This window comes from Pan paniscus, chromosome 15 (assembly GCF_029289425.2).
Source record: "Pan paniscus chromosome 15, NHGRI_mPanPan1-v2.0_pri, whole genome shotgun sequence".
Lineage (NCBI taxonomy): Eukaryota > Metazoa > Chordata > Mammalia > Primates > Hominidae > Pan > Pan paniscus.
The window spans coordinates 24,681,030-24,702,209 of record NC_073264.2 but is presented as its reverse complement, the minus strand read 5'-3'; the positions used below and the strand labels follow the sequence as shown (position 1 = coordinate 24,702,209).

At 40.9% G+C, this 21,180-nt stretch overlaps 1 protein-coding gene and 1 non-coding gene across 3 annotated transcripts in view; one reads left to right on the top strand and one right to left on the bottom strand.

The window, feature by feature from the left end:
• The window catches only part of RNF212B (ring finger protein 212B), a 38,641-nt gene that overhangs the window by 4,641 nt on the left and 12,820 nt on the right, over window positions 1–21,180 (bottom strand). For both annotated transcript variants that reach the window (XM_063596464.1, XM_003808095.4), the window contains 9 exons: window positions 11,658–11,773; window positions 10,386–10,446; window positions 9,644–9,672; window positions 7,622–7,668; window positions 7,363–7,405; window positions 6,094–6,154; window positions 5,657–5,705; window positions 1,337–1,376; window positions 339–436 (listed from right to left, as the gene is read on the bottom strand). In XM_063596464.1, the coding sequence (XP_063452534.1) occupies window positions 339–436; window positions 1,337–1,376; window positions 5,657–5,705; window positions 6,094–6,154; window positions 7,363–7,405; window positions 7,622–7,668; window positions 9,644–9,672; window positions 10,386–10,446; window positions 11,658–11,773 (544 nt within the window). The remainder of the gene's footprint in view (window positions 1–338; window positions 437–1,336; window positions 1,377–5,656; window positions 5,706–6,093; window positions 6,155–7,362; window positions 7,406–7,621; window positions 7,669–9,643; window positions 9,673–10,385; window positions 10,447–11,657; window positions 11,774–21,180) is intronic.
• Window positions 10,763–10,869, top strand: LOC112437031 (U6 spliceosomal RNA). Its single transcript, XR_003025704.2, has one exon. It is a non-coding gene; the product is annotated as a U6 spliceosomal RNA (small nuclear RNA).

Genomic DNA, 21,180 nt, shown 5'->3' with positions numbered 1-21,180 from the left:
GGGGAGAAGAATGGATATTGGCCTTATAATCCTCAGAACTGAGCGCCCAGCATTTTCAATATAGGGAGTTTTGAGAAGCCAGTTTAATCCTATAGGCCAACCTTCTGGCTAAATAGTAGGACTCGACTGGTGACAGGATGAGTGCTAACCAGGCAAAATCCAGAGTTTCCCTTCACTCTGAAGAAAATGGGATGGCTCTTAAAGAATATTAAGGAGCCAACTAGAGACAATGCTCTTTGGGGGGCAAACCTCAACATCTTGTCATCTTGAAAATCTTCATTTTAGTATATGTGTCTATAGTTGAAGCTCCATTCCTTTGGAAATGTTATTTAACTTACCAAAATTGTTGGGGGTGAGGACTCTTGTGTGGCCTGAATGCCCATTTGGGGATGGTCTGAAAGAAAAAATCCCCTGTCCAGAGGAGGCAGATGAAGTTCTAAGGAAAGCAAATAAAAGCATCAGCAGAGAAAAGGACAGGTAAAGGTAAAAATAAAAAGCATATGTAATGGAAGAGCCTATACAGCTAGGCCAGAGAGGAAAAAATCCCCTGCTTGCAACTGATGATAATTTTTTCTTTTTTTTTTTTTGAGACAGGGTCTCACTCTGTTGCCCAGGTTGGAGTGCAGTAGTATGATCATGGCTCACTGCAGCCTTGACTTCCTAAACTCAAGTGATCCTCCTGTCTTAGCCTCCCAAGTAGCTGGGACCACAAGCATACACCCACCAAGCCTGGGTAATTAGGTCTCACTTTGTTGCTCAGCCTGGTCTCCAACACCTGGGCTTAAGCAATCCTCCCACCTTAGCCTCCCGAAGTGCTAGGATTACAGGTGGGAGCCACTACCGGGCCAAAATACAGTAATTTGGATGTATATTAAACACAGTGCTATCCAGCTTTCTTTTTTGCTTATAAGGCACATTGTAAACTTCGGTGGTACAAGCCAGTGGAGAAGTAATCCCAGGACTGCTGGCAGAGTTTTGTTTTTTTGTTTGTTTTTTTGAGATGGAGTCTCACTCTGTCACCCAGGCTGGAGGGCAGTGACACCATGTCAGCTCACTGCAACCTCCGCCTCCTGGATTCAGCAATTCTCCTGCCTCAACCTCCCGAGTAGCTGGGATTACAGGCACGTGACGCCGCTCCCGGCTAATTTTTTATTTTTAGTAGAGACAGGGTTTCGCCATGTTGGCCATACTGGTCTCAAACTCCTGACCTCAAGTGATCCACCCTCCTCGGCCTCCCAAAGTGCTGGGATTACAGGCGTGAGCCACCGCACCCAGCCTGCTGGCAGAGTTTAAGTATGAACACATCCCAAGAAAAAGGAAGCATAGTGTTACTGACCTATAAGATAGGCTGTGAGTTGAAGCCGGTGAAGGGGTTTCTGGAAAGCATAAAAATAAGCCTGTGAGATAATCCATGAACTGGAGAAGAGATTCAGGTATACTTGGGGCCAGGGCAAAGGAAATGGAGATAAAAGATTTTTAGTATATAGGTTAGGGTTGGGGGCTAATGCCAAGTGAAAAAGCTCACAAATCACATAGCAGTATCTCTTATAGGTGCTTTCCGCTCCCTTTCATGAGTCTGTGGGCTGAGATCCCTCACTGCCTTCATGTGCTCTCATGTATCTGTGCCTTGGTTTCCCCTCTAAGATGGAAATCACCAGAAAGAATGGGTAAAGACAAAAATTAGCTAGGAGTGACATCAACAAAAATTAGCTAGGAGTGACATCAACAAAAATGGCAGAGCAAAGACCTCCAAAAATTTCCTCCTCCATAAAAGCAATGAGAAAATTGGCATAATGGTCAGAATCAACTTTTTCAGAAATCTGAAAATTAACAAAGGGCTTGTAGTAATCTGGAGAATGTTTATTCAAGAAAAATAGCAAAATGTTAGTAAAAACAGCAAGGTTTGTGGCATTTTAACTTGCTCTATTGCCATTTCTCCTTCTCCACCTCCATGATAGCCTTGAAAACCAACAGGGCATGCTCATGGTGAAACCCAACAGTCTGGCAGTCACTAGAGGGGATGGAACAGGGTTGGAGCTTTTTGAAGGATTCATTCCCAGAGAACTGTCATTATATGACCTGTCTAGTGGCTCCCTGGAAGACCCCACTTTCAAGGTTGTCTTAATTTGACAGCACCAGGACTTGGAGCTCAAGTTCACCAGGACTTGGAGCTCAGAGCTTACCAAGTGCAGAAAAACCTTTCTCCAGTCTGTTGAAAACAATTAGAAGCACTTGTTTGGCTGCCTAAGGAGATAAATATCAGCTGGGACAAACAAAAGGCTAACCAAAAAGCATGACATATAGAAAACAAATAACAAAATGCAGAAGTCAGTCCTTCCTTATCTGTAATTACATTAAATGTAAATGAATTAAAAGGCAGAAACTGGCAGAACAGATGAAAGAAAAAACAAGTCCAACTATGCACAGTCTACAAGATACTCACTTTGGATTCAAAGATGCATATAGGTTGAAAGGAGAAGGATGAAAAAATATATTCCATGCAAAAAACAAGGAACAAAAGAGTGGCTATACTAATATCAGACAAAATAGACTTTAAGACAAAATTGTTGGGCCAGGCACAGTGGCTCATGCCTGTAATCCTCAGCACTTTGGGAGGCCAAGGCAGGCAGATCACTTGAGGCCAGGAGTTCGAGACCAGCCTAGCCAACATGGTGAAACCTTGTCTCTACTAAAAATACAAAAATTAGCTAGGCGTGGTGGCACATGCCTATAATCCCAGCTACTAAAGAGGCTGAGGCACAAAAATCACTTGAAGCCGGGAGGAGGAGGTTGCAGTGAGCCAAGATTTTGCCACTGCATTCTAGCCAAGACGAGAGTGAGACTCTGTCCCAAAAAAAAAAAAAAAAAATTGTTACAAGAGACAAAGGCATTAAATAATGATAAAGGGGTCCATTTATCAAGAAGAGAAACATTTATATGTGCATCTAACAATAGAGTCCTAAAATACATGAAGCAAAAACTGATAGAATTGAAGAGAAAATAAGACAATTTGACAATAATAGGGACTGGGCATGGTTGCTCATGCCTATAATCTCAGCACTTTGGGAGCTGAGGCAGGAGGATTGCTTGAGCCCAGGAGTTCGAGACCAGCCAGGGCAGAACAGGGAGACCTCGTCTCTACAAAGACATGAAAATTGAAATAAAAAGACTAGCCAGGCGTGGTGGTGCATGCCTTTTGTTCTAGCTACTCAGGAGGCTGAAGTGGGACTATCGCTTAAGCCTGGAAGATGGAGGCTGCAGTGAGCCACAATTGTGCCACTACACTCCAGCATCAACAACAGCACGAGACTCTGTCTCAAAAAACAAGAAAACAAAAAACCAAAAACCACAATAATAGTTGGTGACTTTAATACCCCACTTTCAATAACAGACAGAACAACTGGACAGAAGATCAGCAAGGAAAGGAAACAGAAGCATACTAATTGAACAAAACGATATACTAGCTAAACCTAGCAGACTCTATAGAATACACCACCCAAAAATAGTAGAATATACATTCTTTCCACATACACATGGAGCATTCTCCAGGATAGACCACATGTTAGGTCATAAATTTAAAAGGATTTAAATCAGGCCGGGTGTGGTGGCTCACGCCTGTAATCTCAGCACTTTGGGAGGATGAGGCAGGCAGATCACCTGAGGTCAGGCGTTTGAGACCAGCCTCAACATGGAGAAACCCCGTCTCTACTAAAAATACAAAATTAGCCGGGTGTGGTGGTGGTGCAGGCCTGTAATCCCAGCTACTCGGGAGGCTGAGGCAGGAGAATTGCTTGAATCTGGGAGGCGGAGGTTGCGGTGAGCCGAGATTGCACCACTGCACTCCAGCCTGGGCAACAAGAAAGAAACACCATCTCAAAAAAAAAAAAAAAAAAAAAAAAAAAAAAAAAAACATTTAAAAGGATTTAAATCACTGAAAGTCAAAATCAATAACAATAGGAAATTTGGGAACTTCACACATATGTAGATATTGAGCAACACATTGATAAACAACCAATGGGTCCAAAAAACAAAAATCACAAAGGACATTAGAAAATACTTTGGAATTGGGATCAGCCATGGTGGCTCACACCTGTAATCCCAGCACTTTGGGAGGCTGAGGCAGGCAGATCACCTGAGGTAAGGAGTTGGAGACCAGCCTGGCCAACATGGTGAAACCCCGTCTCTACTAAAAATACAAAAATTTGCCAAGCATGGTGGCGCGTGCCTGTAGTCCCAGCTACTTGGGAGGCTGAACCTGGGAGGCGAAGGTGGCAGTGAGCTGAGATGGCGCCACTGCACTCCAGTCTGGGCAACAGAGTGAGACCCCATCTCAAAAAAAAAAAACAAATGAACAAACAACTTTTGGAATGAATGTAAACAAAACACAGCATGCCAAATGTTATAGGATGCAGTAAAAGCAATGCTACAGTGAAATTTATGACTGGAAACATCAATAGTAAAAAAGATCTCAAATCAATAATCGAACCTTCCACCTTAGGAAACTAGAAAAAGAACTAAATCCAAAATAATGAGAAGGAAGGAAATAGACTAAACCAGAAGTAAATGAAACAGATAATAGAAAAAGTAATACAGACTCTCAACAAAATGAATTCTTTGAAATGATTGACAAAGAAATAAAGAGGAAAAGACTCAAATTACTAAAATTAAGAATGAAAAAGAGAACACTGTTGTTACCAACCTGACAGAAATAAATTGGCTAGAACATCTATGTTTTTCAAAGGAGTGGGAGATTTCAAATGTGGGAGATTTAGAGGGAGACTATTTGGAGAATTTAAAAAAGAGATTTGGGAATTTCAAATTCTTTCTTGTGAAAGTCTTCTCTGATAGGTATTCTCTAGGTACTGGCTAATGCCCTTGAAAATGGTAACAACAGTAATAATTTTAAGGGGCTTTAGGTAAGAAATTAAGTAAGCAGACCCAAAATATTCCTTCACTGGAATATTTTTATGTTTAAAACACAGCAAAGAAGCCAGATACCCTTCAGGCCAACAATCAGCATCCTGTGAACCTTCTTTTTACACTTAGCTTGTAATGCCATCTTGTGGCAATTCAAAAAAATCCAAGTCAATTTTACTGAAAAGTTATCCTCCATCTCCTGACCAGAGGTTTTCAATGACTTTCTATCACTCAAATCTTTATTTTCCCCTTATTAGTTGGAAAACAAAAATATCATTATTTGAAAAACTTGTAGGCCGGGCACAGTGGCTCACGCCTGTAATCCCAACACTTTGGGAGGCCGAGGAAGGCGGATCACCTGAGGTCAGGAGTTCGAGATCAGCCTGGGCAACACGATGAAACCCCGTCTCTACTAAAAATACAGAATTAGCCAGGCGTGGTGGCACATGCCTGTAATCCTAGCTACTCGGGAGGCTGAGGCAGGAGAATCGCTTGAACATGGGAGGTGGAGGATGTGGTGAGCCGAGATCATGCCATTGCACTCCAGCCTGGGCAACAAGAGTAAATCTCCATCTCACCAAAAAAAAAAAACAACCTTGTAATATACGTATGGATACATGGAATCACTGTCAGGAAAAAAAACAAGTGAAATGGCATTATATTATGCATAGAAAACCAGAAATCCGCAGATCTTCGCATAGAGTAAGTTGATTTCTGACACCCTTTCCCCCCACCTCACCATTATAAGAGTCTCTGGGAGTTCTCCTTCCCTGCAGACCTCTGCCTCCCTGATAGACAAATAATAAGCATCAATTAATAAATGTATCTCAGTTATCTGGCTTCCCTATTCCCTATTTATCTATAGCTACACATTCAAGCATATATTGTTCTACTACAGTGGGCATACTAGTCAAAGAAAGATCCATACTTTACTCCTTCCAAAATGAACACCATGGACACTGTTGATTCAGTCCTTAAACACTTTCACTATTTCCACCCCTATTTATTCTCTGTCAGTTTCTAATATCAGGTCTCCATTGCCAAAAGAAAATAGGGTCCAGTATGACATCAGATAATTTATGCCAAAACCAATATAAATTTAAGTTCTTGATAAACCTTTGCTTTCATTTAGCATTAGAAACTTCAATCTGGAAAGATAAGGTGAACATTACTTACTTGTCCCAAGCTACCAAAGCCAGCCTCTCTATAAGGAATAGATTCCGCTGAGGAGGACCGACTGTATAAGGTGAAACAAAAAGAAAAAAAAGGCAAAAAACCTAGTTTTACTTTTTATTGTTGTTGTTTTTTTGTTTTTGTTTTTTTCAGACAGAGTCTCACTCTGTTGCCCAGGCTAGAGCACAATGGCACAAGCTTAGCTCACTGCAGCCTCCGCATCCTGGGTTCAAGTGATTCTCATGCCTCAGCCTCCCAAGTAGCTAGGACTACAGGCGTGCACCACCATGCCCAGCTAAGTTTTGTATTTTTAGTAGAGACAGGGTTTCACCATGTTGGCCACACTGGTCTCGAACTCCTGGCCTCAAATGATCCACTCGCCTCGGCCTCCCAAAGTGCTGGGATTACAGGCATAAGCTACTGTACCCAGCCTCAGAAAACCTAGCTTTATATGTTGTTAGCACACAGAACACTCGTTTTTTTGGGGGGGAAGGGGCATATGTCACTAATAGAAAGTCTCCGAAGCTGGATTGATGGGAGGAAAACACCTTTCCCTTCTAGTTTTGAGAGACTTCCTCTTGGCTCCCAGGAGGAGGGATTCCCTGACTTTGACACACATGGCCACCTTGGCACAAAAGCCTTGTGGTATGAAAAAACAAATTCGTTTTTATGTCCTCGTCTCCTTTTCCATCTTTCAGCATAAACTTAACTCCCTTAAGCCGAGACATCTGTTAGGACCTGACCCCCAGTCATTGATTACCAGTTTGTCTGGCAATCTGGACTTTCCAGTGATGCCACTGAGATGGCACCTGTCAAAAGAGCAGTGGTTCCATTTCTAGATTGTGGATCTTCAGATAAACTCTGCCATTTTCATTTCATTCCCTGAAAGTCAGGGTTGGCTTGTGAAAAGTTGTTAAACAATATGCTAAATGTGAAATGTCAACCCTCACTCTCAACTTTCCCTGTTCAGAGCATGAGATGAAGACTTCATTGGGTTTTATAGTGGCTTTCTGATTTTTGGTAATCCATTGAAGAAGGGAGTTTGAGAGTTGTTGTATACTGTTAATGATTGTCTGCCCATGTCCTGCCTGAATGGACAGTATCTTTAATAAAGCTGGATACAGTTTGGCTTAGGGAAAAAAAAAAAAAAACCCTAGCTTTACACTTCTACATAGACCTAAAATTTCATCAGTCCCAATCTGAGCTACAACTAGATATTTCTTCTATCTTCCAACTTTTGCCAACAGTTTTAATGTTGCTGTGTAGGTTTACCTGACCACTTGACTGCTATGCTGGAAACTGGGTCGTGGGGTAACTGAAAGAGAATAAAGTACAGAATAAAAAGTTGCCATCAATGGTGCGCCTGCCTTGCCTGGCCAATTTGTTGTGCATGGTTATCTGGTTATATAATGTTTTCATATTACACATAAAGTTAGGAAGATCACATTATTGTCTCTGAGAGGAAACCATCTTCTACATAAGGAAAGGATATTCATCTCACACAGATATTTAGGGGAAAAATGTTCTCCACCTGACTGTGACGGGGAAGTAATGCCCACTGGTCGAGGTGTGATTGACCTGCAAGGGAAAAAAAAAGAGGCGGCTCTAATCTCTCTAGGCAGAGGTCAAGTGCCACTTTAGAGGATCAATCAGATCATTGTTTATAGAATAATAGCTTCCTCTCTGGGCACAAACTGCTTACTCTCATGTATTATAGGTAGCATCCTAAAATATGGAAGCAAAGTTTCCATATAAAACCCATTGCTCTCCAACTCCCTAACTGGAGCTTTCTCCACCTCTGTGTTGCCCATAATAGAAGTTTTAAAGTACACCTTTCTTCTCTCCTCAGTGCCTTACCAAGTACTCTCAACCATACATCTGTCCATCCATTCATACATCCCTCCATCCTCTCATCCACCTTAAGAAACTAGAAAAATAACTAAACCCAAAGTAACCAGAAAGAAGGATGCCATCCAACAAGCATATATTTGGGTCTATATTTCCTAGATCCTGAGATTACAAAGATAACTAGAATAACTGAGAGGCTTACAGGCTAGTGGGAGAGATGAAAAAAAAAATCAGAGCAGTGTTTAAGTGTTGTAATGGGCTTATCAGAAGTATAGAAGGACAAAAGAACATTAGACTGTAACTTCTATGAATGTAGGGGCAGTGTCTCTTTAATCCATAATGCAGGACTGATATTAAAAAATATATGTGTGTGTGTGTATATATAGAGAGAGTTTTGTTTTGTTTTCTGTTTTTTTGTTTGTTTGTTTTGAGACAGAGTCCCACTCTGTCACCCAGGCTGGAGTGCAGTGGGGTGATCTCGGCTCACCACTGCCAGCTCTGCCTCCTGGGTTCCCGCCATTCTCCTGCCTCAGCCTCCCGAGCAGCTGGGACTACAGGTGTCCTCCACCACGCCCGGCTAATTTTCTTTTTGTATTTTTAGTAGAGATGGGGTTTCACCATGTTAGCCAGAACGGTCTCAATCTCCTGGCCCCATGATCTGCCCACCTTGGCCTCCCAAAGTGCTGTGATTACGGGTGTGAGCCACCACACCCAGCCGATACTAAAAATATATTTAAGAGTTGGTAGAGCATAGATATCACTAATTAGAAAGGACCGGTGGTATACATCCAGCCTGTAACATGGTACCTGATAAACAGTAGGCACTTAATATTGAATGAATGAACAGACCATCTAACTCCACCTAATGCAGTCTTCACAGAGGAAATGACTGAGTTCAATTTTGAAGGATGAGTAGTGTAAAAAGTAAGGTGGAGGTTCCTCTTTAAAGACTTTCCTCTTCATCTAATTAGGAAAAAATAGTAACTTCTCTTAAAAGCAAAATTTATTTAAAGACCTGTACTAACATTCTTAAATATCTGCTAGCCGTAATAAAGAAATCAATGTACTTTATGTTCTTAGCTCCCACAATTTAGCCTAAATATTTGCCCTGGCATGCTTATATTGGTCCAAACAAGCATTCGGTTATAGTCTGTTCCTCTTCCTTATTTGAAGGTGTTTTTACCTTTCTCAGCATTCCACAAGTTACTTCCTCCTTCCTTTGTTCTCCTCTACCTTTGCCCCTTTTCATAAGTTCTAAGTTGCTAGCCAATCGGAACAAATACAGAATGTGAGGTCCCGTTCCAGCCAATGGAAACCGGACACAGCAGTAAGGTAGACGTGTCAGGTTATGAATGACCCTGTCTCCTTTGTTCAGTGTACTCTCGTGGCAAAACTGCCAGCGAGTGTACCCTTTCTGCAGGAAGTAAAAATGACCTTGCTGAGTAAATTAAATTTATGTTCAAATGCTATTTCTTTATGGCACCAGGGAACAAGCATTTCAAACACTAGGATTTCATAAGATGACAATCCAGGGTGAGCATTACAATTAAGATTTTACTTCGGCACTTTCAGTAACTCTTCCTCGGAGAAGTGAAAGCTAAATTCATTAACCATTTTCTCTCTCTCAGAGTTCACACAGCCAGGAGTCAAGAAAGAACAGGAATTTTCAGGGGGCTGGGCTAGTATGGGAGCTGATAAAACTGACCTGCTTCCTTGGTACCGACTTGGAGATTCCTATAGGTGAAAAAACCAAGAGTGAAGAAAGCTGCAACTGAGGATCCTAATCAACAGATCTTCAGTCTTACTTGCGAGATAACTAAGCTCAGTGCCCCTTAGTCATGGTTGCTAAGATTCCCAGTAGGAGGAAAAGTAGCGCAGTATTTCCTTAGGATATTATTAGCTTTGAGGGGATAAAAGTTTAGTTCTTCATAAGAGTGCATACGGAATCCCATAGACTAACATATGTGGGGAAATACGGAGTCTCTGGTGAGAGAAAGGAAAATGACACACTACAATGTGCTAGAATAATTACAGGAGTAGGATCAATAGGAAAATTATATAAATACACAGAACATTCTCAGGAAGAAAAACTATTTAGGAAGTAGAGTGTGATGCAGAGGAAGGGTCCTGAGGTATCTTTGAGTTTCTTGAAGAGAAATGTTTAAGTTGCAACAGCTGTCTCTTCTATAAGAGAGCTTTCCAACTGGTAGGTCATGACTCACTGATGTTCAGGAATGGGTTACGAGTGTGCTATATATTGATCCTTTCAGTCCCCCAAGGTCTGCTGAGACCTCATCCATTTACTATAGTGTGCTTGTTATACAAATATCAATTTCTGTGTATGCCATGATGAGAAAAAGATTAGGAAACACTATTCTATACAGTCAGCTAGATAGATGAGAAAAGTAAGAGAGAAAATAATAATAAGGAAAATCTATTTCATTCACCTTTAGAATGGCTAGAAATTTCTTCAGTTCTCCATTCTCCTTCCTTAAGACTGACAATTCTCTAGGCAAAGGATGAAAACAATCAGCTCCAGCAAATCAGGGATTAAAACCTGATTTTTTATTATTATAACTATTAACATCTAGTTAATACTTACTGAGAAATGCTTGCAGCTATACAAGCTATTTCTATCACGGATTTGATGATTCAAGGAGACTAATGGCAGGGTTTTGATAATGAGAACAATTAGGTGGACAAAATAAGCAATTACTTGGTATGATTTCAGGGGAATTTGCAAAGAATTCCATTTCCTCTCTCCACCCACACACACACCCCTGGCCTGCTGATGTCTAAAAATTTTTATCAAGGACTCCATCTTGTGATTGCTTTGGCAGCACATACACTAAAATTGGAACAATACAGAGGAGATTAACATAGCCCCCAAAGAAAGTTAACATGTAAATGCTTGAAGCATTCCATACAAAAAAAAAAAAAAAAAACTTTAAAAGAAGAAAAAAAAAAGGATTCCAGACCAGCCTGGGCAATATGCAGAGACTCCTCTCTACAAAAAAAAAAAAAATACAAAAATTAGCCAGGCATGGTGGTGTGCACTTGTAGTCCCAGCTACTTGGGAGGCTGAGGTGGGAGGATTGCTTGAGCCCAGGAGATTGAGGCTACAATGAGTGTTATCAGTGTGAATCAGCTATATCTGATTTCCCAAGGAAGCAGAGGTTTTTTTTGTTTTTGTTTTTGAGACAGTGTCTCACTTTTTCACCCACGCTGGAGTGTCGTGGTGTGATCATAGCTCACTGTAACTCAGACTCCTGGGCTCAAACGATCCTCTGGCCTCAGCCTCCCAAGTAGCTGGGACTACAGGTATGAACCACCATGTCTGGCTAATTTTTGCTTAAAATTTTTTTTTTTTTAGAAACAGAGTCTTGCTGTGTTGCCCAGGCTGATCTTCTCCTGGCCTCAAGTGATCCTCTGCTTCGGTCACCCAAAGTGCTGGGATTACAGGTGTGAGCCACTGCACCTGGCCTGGGAAGCAGTTTTTGATACCGAGAAATAGAAGAGGAAAACTATAAAGTGAGGAGGGCCTCTGGAGGGAAGAAAGAGAAAAAATGGAGATTCAGGGGATCAAAAATTCTGTACCTGATTTTCCCAAACAAACAAATACATATGGAGCAATTTCCAGGCTTTGCAAACACAATAAGGACTATCACTTCTTAGAAAAAAAAAAAAAAAGCTCTCTTGGGACTTGATTTGTTACTTACTTGTCCTGGCTCACCAGTGCTTGCTGTGCCTCCTGCATGGCTGTTTCTAACTTTGTAATTCTATGCTTATAAAAGGCGATGAGGAGATCTGTTTGTTTCTTCTGGAAACTCCACACCTACTAGGGAAAAACAAGCCTTTGACATACTCTCCCATAACTCCTTTCCCTTCACTTCTGGCAAGAAAGGGAAGCCATCAAATCACACTTTATTATACTGCTCATTTTCTTCTAGAACATCTGGCCTGATTCACAACTTCCCAGAGCTAGAGAGCTCAGCACTCATTTCCAGGACACTAGCCTTCTACTGTCTTTTTTTTTTTTTTTTTTTGAGACAGAGTTTCGCTATTGTTGCCCAGGCTAGAGTGCAATAGTGCGATCTCGGCTCACCGTAACCTCTGCCTCCTGGGTTCAAGCTATTCTCCTGCCTCAGCCTCCCGAATAGCTGGGTTTACAGGCATGTGCTACCACACCCAGCTAATTTTGTATTTTTAGTAGAGACAGGGTTTCTACATGTTGGTCAGGCTAGTCTTGAACTCCCGACCTCAGGTGATCTACCCACCTCAGCCTCCCAAAGTGTTGGGATTACAGGCGTGAGCCACCGCACCCGGCCCCTTTTACTATCTTAATGAGAATATTCTACCATAGTAGAATGACCCTTTAAATATATAATTTTTCATCCCGTGCAAGAAGAGAGATTTTTTTAAAAACTGTTTTTCAAGCTTAGAATTGGTTCTAACTTGTCAACTATTAGTTTGGATCAGCCTCCACATTCATAACTATTACACAGCCTTGGTGACCAATTTATTTTCCCTAAAGACACCTACACAGAGTCACCTGCAGGCTGCTTATGCTGCTATAGGAAAGGGTGGAGAGGCACAGAAGGAGATTACCTATGCTTGAATTTTTTTTTCTGGGCATGCACACGTAATTTTTTCTTTTGCCTCACTTTACCATTTGCTATACTAATGTGTCTATCATGGGATTGCTGAATCGGATCAAAAGTTAATATTTACAAAGTGTTTTAGCTTTGTCAGGCTCTACTTTTGAGTACACAGCAGTATTTACGTCTCATCTGCTTCCTCCCTGTTCAGACTATAAACCCTCTTTTGTCTAGGGTCCTTTCCTAGATCTTGGTACTCTTCTCATAAACTTTTTGTTCTCACTTAATTTTCAAATTGCTCTTGCCACCTTACTAAAGAATTGTACTTAAGAGTTTCCTTTCTACTTGAAAGTAAACTAAACTAGTTTTAAATAGATAAGAATTTACTCTAGTCTATTTTTTTAAACCCTCATTTTTAATAAAACTAAAATGTTTATTTTAAGCTGTGAAAAGAAAATGTTTATTTTAAGCCAGGCATGGTGATCATGCCTATAATCTCAGAGACTCAGGAAGCCAAGGCTGAGGCAGGAGGATTGCTTGAGGCCAGGAATTTGAGACCAGCCTAAGCAACATAGCAAGACCCTGTCTCTATGAAAAATAATTTTGATATATTTTATTTTATTTTTTATTTTTTTTGTGACTGAGTCTCGCTCTGTCGCCCAGGCTGGAGTGCAATGGCACGATCTCAGCTCACTGCAACCTCCGCCACCCACGTTCAAGCGATTCTCCTGCCTCAGCCTCCTGAGTAGCTGGGATTACAGGCGCCCGCCACCACGCCTGGCTAATATTTGTATTTTTAATAGAGACAGGGTTTCACCATGTTGGTCAGACTGGTCTCGAACTCCTGACCTCGTGATCCACCTGCCTCAGCCTCCCAAAGTGCTGGGATTACAGGTGTGAGCCACCGTGCCCGGCCAAAAAATAATTTAAAAAATTTAGCCAGGCGTGATGATACATTCCTGTAATCTCAACTACCTGAAAGGCTGAAGTGGGTGGATTGCTTGAACCCAGGAGTTTGAGGCTGCAGGGACCCATGATCGTGCCTCTGCACTGCAGTCTGGGCAACAGAGCAACAGCCTAACTTAAAAAAATTATTTTAGAAAATTTGAATAGACGAGGCCAGGCGTGGTGGCTCATGCTTGTAATCCTAGCACTTTGGGAGACCAAGGTGGGCAGATCACTTGAGGTCAGGAGTTCGAGACCAGCCTGGCCAATATGGCGAAACCCCGTCTCTATTAAAACTGCAAAAATTAGCCAGGCATGGTGGCGTGCACCTGTAATTCCAGCTAATGGAGAGGCTGAGGCAGGAGAATCACTTGAACCCAGAAGGTGGAGGTTGCGGTGAGCCAAGATTGCACCACTGCACTCCAGCCTGAGCAACAGAGTGAGACTCCATCTCAAAAAAAAAAAAATTAAACAGTGGAGAAGCAGAATAAAAGTCACTCTGAATCCTGGGAATTACCTAAAATGGCAGAGGGGTAGGAGTGAGGAGCAACAGAGATAAAGCTATATAATAGACAGCCAAATCACAATGTTAGTAACCCAAATATCCTAATCCTACCCTTGGGATTAGTGGGATTAGTCAGAAGTAAAATTATGTCAAAATCAGGCTAGCATCAAGAAAAGCCAAATCCTACCCTAGATTAGTTAGCCCTCCCTTTGACATTACCAAGGGTCGTAAGTGCATAAACAGACCCCACTGTGGAACTCCAGGGAGCCAGACTGGACTATGGGAGGGTCTTTTGCCAGGCCTAAGCAGACCTACTTTGTCTACTTGTCCCAAAACACTGATCATTCCAAGAAGAAGAAAGACCAGTCCAGAAAACAACCAGCAAGGAGTATTAAAGAAGAAGTGATTTTGCCTGATGCCAGGGTACAAATGTTTAGCCTATATCAAACACATTCACTGAAGAAGATTCTAAAATCTAACTCAGTAATGTACCTCAGTACAGTACTTTAAAAAATTACCAATAGTTAGCAATCTTTCAAATCCCTCAGCCTCATGAAGAGGTTGGTCTCTTTCGTTTTTCCAAAGAAGATTAACTTTTGTTTGCTTGCTTGCTTTTTTAAAAATTAAAAAAATTTTTTTAGAAATGATATCTTGCTATATTACCCAGACTGGTCTTGAACTCCTGGTCCCAAACAATCCTCCTGCCTTGGCCTCCCAATAACTTACTTTTTCTTAAAGGTGTGATTATTTTGTTAATACAGTAACACAGAGCTGATAATAATAAAAGTAGTTCTATTGATGATAACACTTAACATTGTCTGGATAATGCAAGTGTTAAATATTGTTTGTTTTATTGGAACATTGATACCAACATTTTATTGGTATGAAACTATCTACTTCTATACCCTGATTCCTTTCCTTTATCTCCATACTAGGACCAGGTAAGGATATCATGGTCTTCATGCTCTGGATTCCTACCATTTTACTATTGATAACATGTCAAAATACAAAATTACAACAAATTTAGTTTAAAGATATTAACTGGCTTTGATTTGCAGTCCTAGACTTGAGGAACACATTATTCTAAAAAACAGAATGAGTGTTCTGATTAACTGAGAAGACAAGTTGGCTTTTTAGGCAGAAAAGGGCTGAAGAAAGCAGAAACAGAGAACAAAAAGTGCATAGGTTGGTTCAAAGTTACTTTCCTTGTAAAGGGTAAAGCAGAGAGGACTTCTTTATTATGCCAGCTAAAATTGGCCTGTTTGGAGATTTAGCTATTACCTCTCTCTCTCCTGATTTCTTGGAAGATCAGATGAACTGTCAGCATGAGTAATTCCATTTTGGTTTGGTCTGTTGGACCTAGTACAGAAACTCAATCCAAACCAACAGCCTTGTATAAACTTTATTTTATATATGAAACATAATTTTTATTTTATATGCTTGAGAGAGCATATTAAAACTTCAGTTCTGAATTAGGTCCAACAAAAGGTTGGAAAGAGTAAAGGAGAAATAACTGAAAAATACTGAGAGAGGCACAGTAATGGAAGCAAAGGGGGAGCTTAGTAGGTTTACTATGATAAGACAAGACGTTTTGGTCCAATGTGGGTTATTGTAAACAAAACATTCTTGTTTGTTTATAAAACTAGGCCAGGTGCAGTGGCTCATGCCTGTAATCTTGGCACTTTGGGAAGCCAAGGTGGGCAGATATCTTGAACTCAGGAGTTTGAGAACAGCCTGGGCAACGTGGCAAAATGCTATCTCTACCAAAAGCACACACATACAAAAAAGTAATATATGCTTTGGAAATGAATATTAGTTTGATTATCATTTTTGTACTAAAGAATGACCTTCCCAGTTCTTATTTTTATTTATTTTTATTTTGATAGAGATGGGGTCCTGCTATGTTGCCCAAGCTGGTCTCAAATTTCTGGCCTCATGTCATCCTCCAAGTGCTGGGATTATAGGAGTGAGCCACCATGCCCAGTTTTAGTTTTGTTTTTTTTTTTTTGAGATAAAGAGTATTGCTCTGTCACCCAGGCTGGAGTGCAGGGGTTTGTTCACAGTTCACTGCAGGCTCAACCTCCTGGACTCAAGTGATCCTCCCACTTCAGCCTCCCGAGTAGCTGGGACAACAGGTGCATGCCACCATACCCCTCTAATTTTTTAATTTTTTTCTTCTTAAGAGAAAGGGTCTCACTATGTTGCCCAGGCTGATCTCAAACTCCTGGGATCTAGCCGTTCTCCCACTTCGGCCTCCCAAAGTGTTGGGATTACAGGAATGAGCCACTGTGCCTAGCCTTAGTTCTTATTTTTAAATGTCAGCATTTGTATTTAGTTGAAGATTTATTTTTGCACGCGATTTAATTTTTGAACATCTGTAAATAAGTCACTAAGTTTTAGAAATTCACTTTAAAGATATTGGTAAATTCACGATCTCTTTGACATTCAAAACCTATTAGTTGGCTTTATCTATCTTTTGTGAAACTCCCTCATTCCATAATATCTACAAGCAAGTCTTAGTATTTTTGAACTATATATCTGGATAATCATTTGCTTGATAAAAGGACATTTCTCTTTAGAAGTACTCCAACTCAAAAAATAAGAAAGGATGACAGAATTGGAATTTTACAACTTCTAATGAATTAAGGATCTCTGCAAAGTTCATCAATGGCTACCCTCATACAAAATAAGAGACATAGACCATTAAGTACCTCTTGGTGGAATACAACACTGGAATAAAGTGGTCTTGCCTCACCTTTCCCCGCCCCCAAACCAATGACGGTGATAAACCCTAAACTTACCTAACAATTTACAAGAAATAGAGGACAGAGGAACATATGAAATGACTCCATAGGTACAATAAACAAAATCCACACTGTGAACAACTCTATAGACAAAAGACCATTTTCTTCAATAATAACTTAAAAAGAAACAAGAGAAAACTTACAGTGTAAAAGAAACTTAAGAGACATAATAACCAACTGAAATATATACCTTTATCGAAACTCAATTCAAAATGTGGGAACATTTTAAAACTGAGACAACTGGAGAAATGTGAATGGGGACTGATAATTTGATAATATTATGGAATTGTTATTTTAGCATGATGTGGTTATATTTAAGAAAAAAGTTCCTATCTTTTAGAGATACACACTGAAATGTTTACAGATAGAAATTACGTAATATTTGGTTTTGGCTTTAAAATAATCTGGGTGGGGGTGGCAAGAGGTATGGATGGAGGAAAATTGGCCATTCACTGATAATTGTTGAAGTGGAGTGATGGATGCATGAAAATAAACCGTCCTCATAGGGTTTAACAAGAATTACATGCTTGGCTCTGGACAGAAATATAGTTATAATTAAGCATTAATCAGGCTGCACTTTGGCCCACTTCCTTTTAGCTGCGAAAGTCACATCACACTAGATGCTGACCATTTGCATCCTCATTGTTCTCATAAATAGAATATGACATTAGAATCATAAGGCTTTTGCTTAAAAGTTGCTTAAGATAGTTTTCAGATCCTGAATTCCAGTGGAACAGTGAGTCTAAAGACCCCCACAGAGGAACTGAATCAGCATGAGAATGCAATTTCTTCATCCCCGCGTCTCATGACTTCAACCTGCATTCCTTAACCAATCAATGATCCCCACACCTTGGCTTACTACCTGTCCAACCCTTTAAAAACCTCTAGCCTCAAACTCCTCCTGGAGGCAAATTTGAGGTTTCCTATCTCCTTGTTCAGCTGTCTTATGATTAAACCCCTTTCTCTGCTGCAACCCAGTGTCTTGGTGTACTAATTTGCCATGCACTGGGCAATGAACCTGATATGGTTCAGAAATTAATTATATTATACATATCATTATATTCTTTTAAACATTTGAAATTACATGTGATAAAATCATAATAAACTTTTTTTTAACGGGCTGATTTTGAGGGGGATCTTTTGAACAGGGTGTGGTGTAAGAAATACACATATGGTCTTTGCCCCTGGTTCCTCACAGAGTTACTAAAACCCTTGGCATTTCCTGAGTGATAGGAGCATCTTTTGTTATTCATAACAAGCCCCTTTCAACCATACCTGAATTTGTGCTAATGAGGTGACTCTTGGTGGGTCCTAGGTAGCATCAAAATGGGGACTTGTTGCCAGAGGAACCAAATACTGTTTAGAGGGTTGGGGTCCCAACCTTTCTTCCCACCCCCCCAACCCCTGACAATCAGAGAGGGAAAAGGGGCTAGAGATTGGGTTCAATCGCCAATGACAAATTCTTTAATCAATCATGCCTATGTAATGGAACGTTCATAACAACTCCTGAACAAGGGGGTTCAGAGAGTTACCAAGTTGGTGAACACTTGGAGGTGCTGGGAGGGTAGTGCATCTGGAGAGGGTATGGAAGCTCTGCACCCCTCCTCACATACTTTGCATCTTTTCCATTTGGCTATTTCCATGATATATGGTTTTCTTTCTTTCTTTCTTTCTTTTTTTTTGAGACAGAGTCTAGCTCTGTTGCCAGACTGGAGTGTGGTGGCACAATCTTGGCTCACTGCAACCTCCACCTCCCAGGTTCAAGTGATTCTCCTGCTTCAGCCTCCAGAGTAGCTGGGATTACAGGCGCCCGCCACCACACCCATCTACTTTTGGTATTTTTAGTAGAGGCAGGGTTTCACCATGTTGGCCAGGCTGGTCTCGAACTCCTGACCTCAGGTGATCTGCCCGCCTCAGCCTCCCAAAGTGCTGGGATTACAGGCGTGAGCCACTGCACCTGGCCCCCATGTTGTATCTTTTATAATAAACTGGTAATAATAAATAAAGTACTTTTCTGAGTTCTGTGAGTCATTCTAGCAAATTATTGAAGCTTGTGGGAGCAGGAGGAAGTTCATGGGAATCCTCAAGTTTGTTGTTGGCCAGTCTGAAGTATTTTAGCCTGGGTACCCCATTCGTGGCTGGTGTCCAGAGTCGGGGCAGTCTTGTGAGGCTGAGCCCTAAACATGTGAAGTATGATACTAAAACTCTAGGAATTAGTGTTAGAATTGAATTGAATTGAATTGTTGCATACCTAGTTGGTGTCAGAGAACTGGTTGGTATCAGAAAACATCTCACACAGGGGCAGAAAATATATAGTGCAAATATTATTCATCTTTCCATTTAGCAAACCTTTACTGAACACTTTACGTCAGGCATAAGAACTGGAAATGCTAAGATGAATAGTATGGGTTCTTGTCTTTTAGTAGTGTCAAAGGAAAATATGTTGGACCCCCCAAATCACTAAGCTAAAGGGAAAAGCCAAGATGGGAAATGCTCAGGGCAAACCTGCCTTTCATTCTATTCAAAGTCACCCTTCTGCTCACTGAGATACATGCATATCTGATTGCCTCTTTTGGAGAGGCTAATCAGAAACTCAAAAGAAGGCAACCATTGGTCTCTTATCTACCTATGACCTAGAAGCCTCTTCCCACTTTGAGCTGTCCCACCTTTCCCGATTGAACCAATGTTCATCATACATATGTTGATTGATGTCTCATGTCTCCCTAAAATGTATAAAACCAAACTGTACTCTGACCACCTTGGGCACATGTCGTCTGAACCTTCTGAGGCGCATGTCCTCAATCTTGGCAAAATAAACTTTCTAAATTAACTGAGACTTGTCTCAGATTTTCCGGGTTTACAGCAGCTTATCACAGTCTAGTAGAAGAGACATTCTGACACATGAACTAATAAGTAAAACACTAGGTTATACGCAGAACACAAGCACGTACAAGATATAGAGATAATGATTAAGAGGTAACTATTAATTCAGTCTTTTTTTTTTTTTTTTTTTGAGACAGAGTCTCGCTCTGTCACCCAGGCTGGAGTACAGTGGCGCATTCTAGGCTCACTGCAACCTCTGCCTCCCAGGTTCAAGCAATTCTCATGCCTCAGCCTCCCAAGCAGCTGGGATTACAGGCACGCGCCACCATGACACCTGGCTAATCTTTTGTATTTTTAGTAGAGACAGGGTTTTACCATATTGGCCAGGCTGATCTTGAACCCCTGACCTCAAGTGATCCACCCCCTCAGCCTCCAGAAGTGCTGGGATTACAGGCGTGAGCCACCACGGCTGGCCTAACTTAGTTTTTAAAGTGTAGAAATCAGGCATTTCAGGTATAAAGGTATGAAAGTATATGGTCTGTAAAAGAACTGCAAAGACCTAAATCTGCCTAATAGATTAGGTAATAAATAACCTTACGTAATAACTTGTGTTTGTACATGAGAGGTGAGATGGTAGTTGTGACTGAAATTGGAGAGGTTAGGAGGAACCAGAACGTTAAGGTAACTATGTATCACTCTGAGCAGTCTGAAACTTAAGTGATAGGAAGCCACCAAAGGATTTTGAAAAGGCAGTTACTTGTTCAGATTTGTAATTGAAATAGATTATCGTGACGGTTCAGAGGGAACAGATTTGAGCAAAAAAGAACCCTAAAAATGCTTTCTTAGCAAAAGCAATTGGAGAATTGTTAGTAAGATGTCTGAAGTACCCACTCTGGATGAGAGCCACAGCAGCCCACCAGGCAGAGTGTTATGTTTTGGGTTGCACAGTTTGTATGATCAAAGGAATAATACCTCACACTGGCCTAAGGTTCCTCAATCCCCTGCTCAGTAGTGATGAAGAATTCAACTACACTCTTTCAGAAGTCCTAAATACTGAAAGCTTTTCCTTTTTAGGTAAAATAATATCAAACTAAATACAACTTTTCTTCAAAAGCATCATTGAGTATCTCTTTTTAATTTTTTATTTTTACACAAGCTGGAGTATGGTGGTACAATCATGGCTCACTGCAGCCTCAACCTCTTGGGATCAAGCGATTCTCCCACCTCAGCCTCCTGAGTAGCTGGGACTACAGGTGTGTGCCACCATGCCCAGCTAATTTTTAAATTTTTTGTAGCGAAGGGGTTTCACTATGTTGCCCAAGCTAGTCTCAAACCCCTGGCCTCAAGCAATCCTCCCACCTTGGCCTCCAAAGTGGTATGAACCACTGCGCCTGGCCCACTGAGTACCTCAGTTGTTCAAATTCTTGATTCAGCTGAGGGATGGAGAAGCTCTGGTCTATTGATGAGATCAAATCTTGACCTGATTTTATTCCAACAGTATATGTAGCAATTATGTATGTATATATTAGTAAAAACATATGACTTCAAAAATCTTTTAAAAACCATA